Genomic DNA, 12,764 nt, shown 5'->3' on the forward strand with positions numbered 1-12,764 from the left:
GGCATGTTAAACAATGTATGCTGGGACCCAAAGCAGCCACAGTGCTTCTTCACTCTGAGTGGTACAGGACACTTAAAGTAATGGAGGTCAGTTTAAATAGGTCGTGCTGCCCTCTTACAGTGAACACTGAAGTTGGATCTGCCTGCTCAGAACAATCACACGAAGGAACCAGCAACAGGAGTTTACAGGCTTTCTACATTGGGTTAATTGTGCTTTGCAATCCCGCACCTGTTTCTGGGTTCTATGGAATTTGGCCTCTCCAAACTTCTGAATAACATCACATTCTTTATCTTTGCCCTCTGTGTGGGATTGCAAATTAACATCAAGCAAATGCTCAATGCCTGCTGTGGGTCAGTGGTCACTTGGAATTTTGATGAGCTTATTCAAAACATGTTGCATATTAGACTCTTTAAGCCTACATATGTGAGGCGTGCTTATATCAATTGGATTTGTATTAAAGGCTGGTTCTTGAAGGAGACTCTGCCAACTGGGTCACCGTGATGAAAACTATTCTCATAGTTTGATCCTGACCATGACAATTGGTCTGTAACACAAGCACAGAGAAAGGAGAGCAAACTTCGTAAACAGGGGAATGGCTCTGACAGCCTAGTTCTGTTCTAAGGTTAGTATGGAAAGGAATCTGTAAACAATTATCAACCTCCAACAAGAAAGTGGTTAGATTTAACAAGGAAAGCACTACAGCATTTAGCGACAATCCTATGGTAACTTCAGAAAATGTTTTACCAGTAGAAAATGTTGACTTCTGTCCAAATACTGGAAAACTGTCTGGGAGGAGAGGGTCTAAGGCAAAGCAAAACACAAGGGTGTAGCTTTTCAGAATAATTGAGGCTCCTATCTTCATTAGCTTTGGAACCAATATACAAAATCCTCATCACTTTTGAAAGATCTGTGATGTTTGTTGGTGCATGCCTCAACTTCAGGCATCACCACCACCACCCACCACATCAAATACTTGCAGATAAGGAGATAGATGTTACAGGATGCATTCCTACAGACAGATCTTTGCCAAACCCTTGTCTGAAACATTAATGTACATTGCCCTTTAACTTGTGCTTGGCAGTATTGTGCCTTCAATGACACAGGATTGTTAAAATCAATGAAGCATAACATTCAACTTGGTCATCAGAAGGAACACAAAGCCTCATCCAACTATTAAGTGGTTCCTGTGGTTTTGTCTCCATTATCTCTAGTGACTATCCATTCCTTATGTTTATTAACCTTTTGTGTGACACTTGTTTTATGTATGGATTTTGGCAGTTTGATAACTTGAGTCTTACCATTGTTTCATTTGAAGCAATGGTCTGAATTTATCTCCGTTCTAGTTATTTCTTCCACCTCTCGAGGTCGGTCTCCTCACATAACTTTCTCATTCTCCCATTTTCTGGCAGAAAAGGCTTGCCAAACATTTTATTTTCCTGAAAATTACATTCCTTTAAAGACGCTGCAATTGGTTAATGATGTAAAAATAGTTGTAGCATACAGTAGAGGGAATGAAGGCACTGGAGTGAGGGTGGATTTATCCTTTCGTGGCACTCTGGGGATTGTTATTCACTAGTCCTAAAGCGTACAGGGAGAAAGCAATAACCTTATTCTCAGTTCTTTGCCTCCCTTAAAATGTCCTGTTAATTCTTGGAAGTTCCCCTCTCTATAATCTCCATAGAGGACAACGTAACTTGCCTGCAGTGCACATTGTACAGTCCTGTTACGAGAAAAACAATACTAATTGTGGCATCAATAAATAGAGAAAATAATGGATGCCCTGTAAATACGTTGTTCCTCTGTTACACACTGTATTTGGTCTTTTCATCTGGAATTATGTTACAGCTTTACAATAGGTTTGTGTAATATTTAACTTCTAATTTTCAGATTAAGATGCATATTTTTCTAGCCTAATGATTTATGGACTGTCCTTTCAGAATCTGATGTTAAACAGTGCTCATTCTAAATACTGTACAAAGTCTAAGTTAGACACAGTTTATTCATAACAGAGCATCTAACCTTGGGAATGTTTATGAAAATGAGAACATGAACAATTGCCAAAGAGCCCAAGATCTAAATCTGAGGTTTCAAGGGTTCACCTTAGATATCCAGAAGCTATGGGTCATTATAATATTATAATGTGAAACCAAGTTAAGTTTCATGGATGCATAATAAACTAATTATGACCCTTTTTTTTTAGAACTGGCAAAGTTGAAAGGTCTCTGCATTCACAAATGACTTTAGTGGATTCTGTGCTTTCAGTATTAATGCTATTTAATACATTTCTTGTTTTCTAGTGGCTACAACAGATCGAAGGTACAGAGGCTGCTCTTCATCAGAAGATGATAGACTTGGAGATTGAGATGGTAAGTAACATAATTTTCATTGTGCCTGATTAAATAATTTGAAACTGTTCTATATCGTTCCCTTTAGCTGACGCAGTAACATCCAATTATCCGGCAGCCTCGTGAATTTGGTGGTGCTGGACAAGTAGATTTTTATGGACAATTGGATATTACTCCTGTTTATAACCCAACACAAACTTTTTTTTTTAGAAGTTACACAACAGTATAATAAATTTTCCAGTGAACCCAGTGAGTTTAAAGGGAGCGTGGGAGATGTAATCCCAGTGAGTTTAAAAGGAGCGCAGGAAACAGGACCTCTGAGTTTAGAGGGAACATTGGAAGTGGGAACCTGGTGAACCAGATTCCAAACCATTGGTATTTCCATACAATTGGATACTGGATTTTTGGAGTTTTACTGAAATTATAGGGCTAGAAATTGTTTTACTACCTACTAATAGCATTGTTGTGCGTCACACTTGCATTGTTTTTGAAAGCTGCATAAAGTTCAAAATATTCATTTGCAAGGTTTGCAAAACAGATTTACCAGGTTTACCTTTATAACACAGCCTTATGACTGAGATGGCATTATTTATTGACAAATATCAAGCTCTGTCAGCTACCAGCATTTAGCTGATGTGATCTCTGCACCATCTCCCGAAAGATGTACAAATATCTAAGCAACATGCTTCTAAGCAGTCGCTGCAGAATGAGTGATTACTGCAACGTTGGGAAAGGGGAGGAATAGTGTTGTTAGAGTGAGCCGGACGGATTGGCAAAGAACACAAAAGACTGCAGATGCTGGAATCTGGAGCAATAAACAAGATGCTGGAGGAACTCAGCAGCTTAGGCAGCATTGACGGAGAGAAATGGACAGTTAGCTTTTAGGGTTGAGACCCTTCATATGGACTGAAAAACAGAGGGGAGATAGCCAGTACAATGTGAAGGGAAGGGGTGGAGCAAGAGGTGGCAAGTGATAAGTGGATACAGGTGAGTCAGGGTGATAAGTGGATGGAGTAGGGAAGTGAATGACTGCATTCCCATGCAAATCCTCCAGCCTTATTGCATCTGCTACTCCCACTGTGGCCTCCACTACATTGGTAAGACCAGGCACAAACTAGGCGACCGATTTGCCGAGCATCTGTGCTCTGCCTGCTGTGGCCATCTGAAACTCCTGGTTGCTAATCATTTTAATTCCCCTCCTGATTCCCACACTGACATATCTGTCCTTGGCCTCCACACAAGCCAGAGGAGCAGCACCTCATATTCTGCCTGGATAGTCTACAACCTGATTGGCATGAGCCCTGCATTCTCCAACTTCCAGCAACTGCTCTCCCTCTGTCCCTTTTCTCTCTCCTCCTGATCCACTCATTTCTTCCTACACTCACCCCAGCCCCCATCACCCTGTACCTTTCCCCCCCCCCTCCACCCACTCCATCTGTCCATCACCCACAAACTCCTCCCATTGGGTCCCCTCTCCCACTGATCCCATCTGCCCTCCCCATCTCCCTCACTTTATTCCATGCTCCACCTTCTATCAGATCCCATCATCTTCAGCCCTTTGTTACCTCCACCTATCACCTCCCAGCTTCTATCACTATTTCCACTCTCCCCTCCTCACCTGGATCCACCTATTGCCTACCAGCTCTTGCTCCACCCATTCCCTTCACCTTTTTATGCTGGCTATCTCTTCTCTATCTTTCAGTCCAGATGAAGGGTTGAGACCCAAAATGTTGACTGTCCATTTCCCTCCATAGATGCTGCTTAGCCTGCTGAGTTCTTCCAGTTCCTTGGTTTTTTTTTTGCTTGGCAAAGAACATTGTCCACTGGAGGAACCATCTATGTGCAAGGGGCTCCAGAAGGTAGTTAGTGAGGTCTCTGGAAGTACTTTGATGAACCTCTGTGTGTGCACTGTCTGATCCTGTTCCTGCAGTCTGAAGGAGAAGTAGATGAAGTCTTCTTTCCTTAAATGTGGAGTATGGGACCTACCGAATACTGCGGTCAGAACCAACCACTGGGTGTGACTTAAACAGAGATTCTTTTTCTTGCAGGATATGTTTTGCAAACAAAAAGGCTACCTGGAGGAAGAGTTAGATTATAGGAAACAAGCCCTGGATCAAGCATACATGGTAAATAATCTTATGTTTTAATCTGGTCAGGTTAATCATCCAATATACAGCATTGTTTCGTATACTAAGATTTGGTTTTCCTCTCTGCAAAGGTGCCATTGTAGACAAGTATGTTCATAGTATTGTGTTTGGAGGTTCTATGTAAAGGCTTACGTGGGTTCTGTATTCCACATATTATGCCATATACAAACCATTCATTATAAGGCATGCAGAGAATTCTTGCATTGGACATAAAGTATTCACTGTACTACATACAGACTGTTCATTACATGCAGAGATATCATAATTAAGCATACATAATGTTCATCATTCAATGATTGGGAGTGTAATCACACTACACTGAAGCATTGGACTATGTGAAATTTTGTACTAATTGAACTTGAGCAGTCTGCTTATCTGACAATCTAGTCTGCAGATTTGAAGTAAAATATGTTTAAAGAAATGTTTCTCTACTGTCACCTGCTGAGCCTTAACTCATTTTGGATCTCTTCTCTGGAGCTCCAACCGTCTTATTGAGTAGGATTTCTTCCTGACTTCTGGACTTTCTCATTGAAGTTTAAATGAAATTCAACTATTAGTAAGGTACCCTCTGCATGCAAGTTGATCACATCAGTACAACCATGTGGCATTTCAAAGTGCCCTTCTTCCTGTCAGGTGGCAATGGGCTGCATGGAAAGAAATTGCAGCAGTTCATGATAAAAGTGGCAAATATGAACCACTGGTGAAACTGCAGCAGGAAGTTTCTCTGAGAAGAAGGAAACAAGAGTCCTGCTAGTGAAGACCCTACTTTGGAAAGTGTTAAAAGGTGAAACAAACTATTGAGACTTGGAGAAAATACTGCATTCCTCAAAAGTATTCAGATATTAACTGAGCCCCATGTAACCCAACAAATATTTGATTACATTATTCTCATGCTATCTGTTAGCAGTTCAGTGTGGACATAATAGGAGAGTCCACGGGGAGAGTAACAACTGAATAAAGTCACTGCTTGAAGATTATGGAAGCCAGATGAAATGAGGTGTAGGTCTTATTATCCCTTCACATTAAATACATACATTTGTTCTGACGTATATATAGGCTGCTATTTAAATCTGCTTCTTTTGTTGCTGATTAAAGATGTTACTTCCCTATCTACGCAGATTCTAGAAAAGAGGTTACATTGCTCATGGTCCCTCCTTCAAATAAGCAGGTTGTCTTTTAAGGACGTGATTCATGCCAGGAACTCACCGAGAAGCCACACAATTCAGACAGGCTTTAGACTTAGGTGAAGGGATAATAGAGCTATACTTCAATCATCTGGACTATGTAATCTTCATGCAATGACTTTATTCAGTTGTTAGTCTCCCCACTACCCATCATGTGTATCCTGCCCACCCACCATCAGCTCCATCTTTATCAATAGGCTTCCAATTAGTGTCTACAAAAAGAGGGAGTTGGGCTTTTGTTTTTAAACATTCCACATGCCCATCTATACTCTTCCTGATTTTAACAGCAGTTTGTGCAATACACAGTATAGAACCACATGCAGAATATTTTGGAAGTCTTTGCATCTGATGTATTAAGTTGAAGGGAAATTATTTGAATAAATCTTAGAATATTTAGGAACCTGATAGGTCGTGGAATATAGAAGTAGTCAGACCTTGAAGATCTCAGAGTCAAGTCCACACCTATGTTGAGTTGTTAGATCTCAACCCAGGTTAGAGGGTGGGGAGTGTGGAGAGGAAGTTACAGTTGTGGAGGTTCCATGACTGGTCTCAATGTTCCCGGGCTAGACGATAGCTATGCTGTGGTTCTTCCATCTTGTGTACAATGGCTCCCATTGAAAAGTCCACACTCATAATGGGTACCCCTGGCAAAATAGTCCAATGACACATCCAAACATTCACGTGTGAGTGAAAGCCAAAACTGATGGGCTAAGACACCAAAGGTGGAAAATACTAGGGAAAAAGTATTAGACACATGTTTGCCCAGGAATAATGTTGACTATTTTCAGCAGCCAGCCTTTTCTTTGCTTGTTCTGCCTTCCTCCACATGTTAAACCTGTCCTTTCAGCATATCCAAGAGCTCGAGGCTACACTGTACAATGCACTACAGCAGGACACCGTGATAAAACTCGGAGAATCACTGACAGAGAAGCAAAAAGATGACTTGCGAACTGCAGTGGAGAAACTGAGACGTCAGATGCTGAGAAAGAGCAGGGAGTACGACTGCCAAATCCTGCAGGAGAGAATGGAACTGCTGCAGCAAGCACATCAGGTGAGGCTTAAAAATAAACAGCACCTTCCAAAACTGCACTGTTTTAAATGGCAGATCGATTGTGAGGGAGGAGACAAGGGAGTAGAATGAGGAGGGAAGGTTTGTAGGTGAACTGGAGGAGGAAGGAGGTGGCCCTGAATTAGAGCAGTAAATTTGATTCACTAGTTTTGCTGTGTATGTAAATTGAGTTTCACCATTTAGACAAGAAAGACATTCACCTACAAATACAGTGCAACCTCAGAATGTTTCAGAACGCTTGACATCCAGTGAGGCATGTTTGTGGTGTAATTAGTGAGGCTTGTACAGCGAACGCTCAAAGTCAGTTTGGAGTGTGCCACTTGTGATGCAGGATTCTGAGTAAGTTGGCATTTTGTTGCCATCAATAAACTAGAATGAGCAACACAGAATGGAAGATTGCAATTGTTATTGGTGCTCAGAATTCTATTGTGTGAGAGAGAAAGGAATTCACAAAGGGATGTTGCTTCTCTCAAGAAGCCAATGAATAACTGGAATTTGTCAGACGTGAGTTTGCTCGCTCGTTACGGTAATGCAGTTACTAAACTCACTAATTATTCACTATTTCACCTCAGTGATTTTCCCCTTCCTGTTACTTTCAACTCAACCCATTTGGGGAAAAAATCACATTAATATGTTGCTCCTTCCCAGAAGAAAAAAGTGGGAGGTCGTGGGCAAGAATGGAGAACAAGGCAACCTAGAGTGATATAATTTACTTCTTTGCGGCTAAGAGATGAATAACATTTTAAAATCTAAGACACAAAAGAATAAATAACAAATTTGAGTAAAACCGCAACATGTGCTGAGGGGCTGAATCTCATCTGGTTTGTATCTGAGGTGCATCTGGGTTCAAAGCAGAAGAAAAGGGATTGGGGATCTGTGATTGCTGGGCTCCAGCCTTTTTAAACTGTGTGTGTGAATGCAGTGGGTCTGAAGTGGGCTGGAATGTGAATGGGAGTTGGGTTTGCAGGGGTGGGCAGAAAGCTTGTATCTGCTGCAAGTACAAACCTGTAACTGATTAAAGAGGGGAAAGTGAATTGATTTCTTGGGCAGAGGCAAAAATCCATCTTACCCTAAATCTATGTCCTCCAGCTTTATTCACCTCTAATAAGGAGATGTTTCCTACAGTATACCCTATCTATACCACTCATAATTTTATATACATTAATCATGTCCCCTCTTAACATCCTCTATCAGAGGAAAACAGACCTAGCCTCTCCAGTCTCTCATCATCGCTAAAACACTCCATCCCAGGTAACATTCCGGTGAATCTCCTCTGCACCCTCTCCAGCACCATTTTATCTTTCCTATGCTGTGGTGACCATAACTGCATGCAGTACTCCAGCTGAGGTCTGGAAAATTGGAGCATAACCTCCCTGCTCTGGCATTCACTGCCCTGATTATTGAAGGCCAGTATCCCACATGCCGCCTTAACCACATTATGTGCTGCCACCTTCAAGGATCCTTGGACTTGTACGGCAAGGTCCCTCTGTTCCACAATACTCCCTACAACTTTATCATTGATAATGTTGAAGGTATTCTAATTATAAGTAAGGAATACACAGCTTTTACTGGCAAGTTAAAATAAATGAGTTGGAAATTCATCTTTTGTTTTGCATTATACAAATGCTCTTATATCAGCTGCCCATTGTAATCACCTTCTGAAATTCAGTTGAGCTGAGTAATGTGATCAATGAATGGAGGTGACAGATATCACCGTGCTGAATTTCTACTCAATGTTTAAATAAGGGAAAGGGATGTTGATGTATCTGTTTTAGTGATTGAATCAAACCCTGAGCTTTCTGTTTATGATAGCAATGTATTTAATGGGTAACTTTCTCTCCCCCAGAGAATACGAGACCTGGAAGACAAGACTGATGTTCAGAATCGGCAAATCAAAGATCTGGAAGAGAAGGTGAGTTTATCAGTCTCCCAGAAACACATGTTCTTACACTAGTGGGCTAACTTTGTGAATTTGTTGTTTCTTGTGGCACTTTGCCTGTGGAGAGAATGTTTCAGGCAATACAGTCAGCATTCAGATGACTGAATATTTTGGTCACCATCAAGAGAAAATTCTCTGGGGCTTAGCACTGGAATTCACAAAATGCATTCCTAATGCTTGATATTCCATGTTAAATCACCCCTCAGAAGCCCAGTACTTGGAGTAACACACTGCTTAATTTGGCAACAAGAAGGACAGCATCACCTCCAAGGAGTTAAACAAAACAAAAATAAATGGCTCTGTGACAGTGTGGAAATAAGTGTTTAACTTTAGTATTCTTAATTGGTTTGTTCTGATGTTCCTCAGACCCTTAACCTAACCATAAATAGGATATATATGCAAGTAATGTTTGTCAGTAAGAATAATCCATAATGTTGTAAGCTGTGTTTTTAACATTGTTCCATACATGCTGCTTATCACATAACTCTACTTGTTCTAAACATTTTGCTCTTCTTCTGTCTTTCCATTTTCTTTTCCATCTGCAGTTTTTGTTTTTATTTTTGTTTTTCTCCCTTGCCTTTATCCTTTGGCCTTGATGTCAATGGGACTTCCTAAAGAAGGTAAGTGGCTCTATTATAAAGTCCCTTTGTTGATATTGGACTGAGAGACAATTGTAAAATTCAACTGAATCTTTCATTATGACATTTGTAATGCCTTGGTGATTATTTGTCCAAACCTCTCCATCTTCCTGCCGGAAGTCAGGAAGACAAGAAGTTGCTGATCATAGTTTTGATCCACCTTGTTAAAAGGACATGAAAAGGACAGACCTTTATTATCTAATTGTTGGGGTACATTCTCATTTTTATAACACATCCCTGGAAATACAGAAGAAATGAGGAGGCCTCATCCTACTAGAACACCATAGCTCCAACAATCGTAGCTCTACATATTGCTATGTAGAGTTGCCAGAAATCTCAGTTAGTGTTACAATTTTCATTGCAAGACTGCAGGAAACTATATCCACAAAATGGTAATAGTGCCTTAACTATCTCTTTTTCAAAAACACAAGTTCTAAATAAGAACAGGATTTAAGGTTTCACTTTAAGACAAAAAGTGGACAGAAATAATGGAATATTCCACTGAACATAAAGCTTGCTGAGACACCAGGAATTTATCTAGGGAAGTGAAACAGCTAAGCAGGGTTTATTTTCTGAAGAATCTGAAGTTTGATTCATATTTTAAGCTTTGTTCATTTACCTATAGGAAATCAGAGAAATTTTGTAGTACTTCCTTGGCAATGACTAAAGGAATGGAGTAGAATCTTCACTGAGTGGTAACCAAGCAGGGGATAAAGAATTCTAATTAGAGTATCATAGTTTTTTTTTCCCACAACATGAAAAAAATCTGGAATCTAATTGATATTCTGAATAATTTATACAAGCGTTTTCTGCTGTTGTGCACTTTCAGAAGTCAGACAACTGGCAGCATGTAGAGTTTTCAGGTATAGAACATGGAACAGTACAGTACAGGAACAGGCCCCATTCCGCACGATGTCAGCGCTGAATGTGATGCCATATTAAACTAGTCCCTTCTGCCTGCATGTGATCCATATCTTCCCATTCCCAGCATACTCATGTGACTGTCCAAATGCCCTTTAAATACCACTATTGTTTCTGCTTCGAGCACCACTCCTGGCAGCACATTCCAAGCACCCAACTCTCTCTGTGTGTAAAAAAAAATCTTGACCCACACATCTCCTTTAAACTTTTTCCCTCTTATCTTAAAACTATGTCCTCTAGGATTTGACATTTCTACCCTGGGATAAAGATTCTGACTGTCTACCCTATTTCTGCCTCCAATGTTCCAGAGGAAAAAAAAAATCCAGGTTTGTCCCACTTATAGCTAATATCCTCGAATCCAAGCAACATCCTGGTAAATCTCTTCCACGCCGTCTCCAAAGCCTCTACATCCTTCCAGTAATGGGACGACAAGAACTGCACACTGCTCTCCAAGTGTGGCCTAACCAAAGTTTTATACAGCTGCAACATGACTTCTTGACTCTTATACTCAATGCTTCAACTGATGAAGGCATGCATGCCATATGCCTTCTTTACCACTCTTTCTACTTGTGTTGCCACTTTCAGGGAACTATGGGCTTGGACTCCAAGATCCCTCTGTATATCAATGCTGTTGAGGATCCTGCCATTAACTGTATACTTTCCCCATCTATTTGACCTCCTAAAGTGCAACACTTCACAATTGCCCAGATTATGGCTCCTTCTGCCATTTTTCTGCCCATACCTGCAACTGATCTATATTCTGCTGTATCCCTTGACAAAATTCTTCACTGTCCACAACTCCACCAAGATTTGTGTCATCTGCAAGTTTCTAACCAACCCATCTACATTTCTGACCAAGTAATTTAAAATCCCAGCACTGATCCTTGTGGAACACCACTGGTTACGGACCTCCATCCAGAATAACACCTTTCTACCACTACCCTCTGTCTTCTATGGGCAAGCCAATTCTGAATCCAAACTACCAAGTCACTGTGGATCCCATGCATCTTTATCTTCTGAATCAACCTACCATGAAGGACCTTATCAAATGCCTTACTAATGTCCATGTAGATAACAACCACAGCCCCACCCTCATCAGTCACCTTCATCATCTCCTCAAAAAAACTCAATCAAGTTGATAAGACCTGACCTGCCCTGCACAAAGCCATGTTTTTTCCAAAGCAATGTCTCTAATTAGTCCATGCTTTTCCAAGGGCGAGTAAATCTTATCCCTAAGAATCCTCTGCAATAGCTTCCCCACCACTGATGTGAGGTTCACCGAGCTATAATTACCTGGATTGTCCATATTTCCCTTCTTAAACAAAGGAACAACACTGGCCATTCTCCAGTCCTCTGGGGCCTCGCCTGTGGCGAGAGAGGATACAATGATCTTCGTCAAGGTCCCAGCAATCTCCTCTCTTAATAACCTGGAATAAATCCAATCAGGCCCTGGGGTCTTATCCACCTTAATGCTCTTCAAGACCCAGCACCACCACCATATTGATCTCAAAATCCCCCAGCATATTAGTATACTCCACAGTGATCTCACTCTTTTCCATGTCCTTCTTTGTGAATACTGATACAAAGTACTCTTTCAGTACCTCGCCTACATCCTCTGACTCCAAGCATAAATTCCCTCCTTTATCCTTGAGTGGACCCTAGTTGAGTGGTACCCCCTTCCCTAGTTATCCTCTTGTTTTTAATACAAGTATAAAATGCCTTGGAATTTTTTAATCCTACTTGCCAAGGATATTTCATGGCCCCCTTTGGCCCTCCTAATTCCCTGCTTGAGTTCTTTGCTGCTTTCTTTATATTCCTCAAAGGCCCTGTCTTACAAATGCTTCCTTTTTCTTTTTGACTAAATTTACAACTTCTCTTGTCATCCAAGGTTTCCTTACCTTACCATCCTTGTCCTTCCTCCTTACTGGAACATGCCGGTCCTAAACTCTGATCAGCTGGTCTTTAAACAACCTTCAATTGCCAGATGTGGACTTGCCCAATAACAGCTGCTCCCAATATACTGTCCCCAGCTCCGCCAAAAAATGTTGTAATTTGCCTTACCCCAGTTTAGCACTTTTCCCCCAAAGTCTAGACTTATCCTTATCCATAACTATCTTAAAACTTAAGGAGTTGTGATCATTATTCCCAAAATGCTTTCCCATTGAAATGCCAGTCACCTGGCCAGGCTTGTGTCCTACTTTTCTGCGTGCACCTGTGACATTCTCCTCGATTAGTAATGCATCTCCTCCACCTCTTTTACTGTCGTCTCTATCACATCTGAAGCATCGAAACCCGGGAACGTTGAGTCACCAGTCCTGTTGCTCTTGTAACCATGTCATAGAGTCATACAGCAAGGAGATGGGCCCTTCAGCCCAACTGGTCTATGCTGACCAAGATTCCCATTTAAGCTAGTCCCATTTGCCCGCATCCCACTAATCCTTTCCTATTCCTGTACCTGTCCGGTACCTTTTAAATGTTGTTAATGTAACTGCCTCAGTCACCTCTTCTGGCTGCTCATTTC

The 12,764-nt window shown here is 41.1% G+C and overlaps 1 protein-coding gene across 1 annotated transcript in view; it reads left to right on the forward strand.

The window, feature by feature from the left end:
* LOC127569745 (janus kinase and microtubule-interacting protein 2-like) overlaps window positions 1-12,764 on the forward strand; it is a 190,559-nt gene that overhangs the window by 168,724 nt on the left and 9,071 nt on the right. Inside the window, 4 exon segments of the mRNA XM_052014582.1 lie at window positions 2,298-2,366; window positions 4,394-4,471; window positions 6,524-6,727; window positions 8,592-8,657. Of these exon segments, the coding sequence (XP_051870542.1) occupies window positions 2,298-2,366; window positions 4,394-4,471; window positions 6,524-6,727; window positions 8,592-8,657 (417 nt within the window).

Source organism: Pristis pectinata, chromosome 4 (genome assembly GCF_009764475.1).
Source record: "Pristis pectinata isolate sPriPec2 chromosome 4, sPriPec2.1.pri, whole genome shotgun sequence".
Taxonomy (NCBI): Eukaryota; Metazoa; Chordata; class Chondrichthyes; order Rhinopristiformes; family Pristidae; genus Pristis; species Pristis pectinata.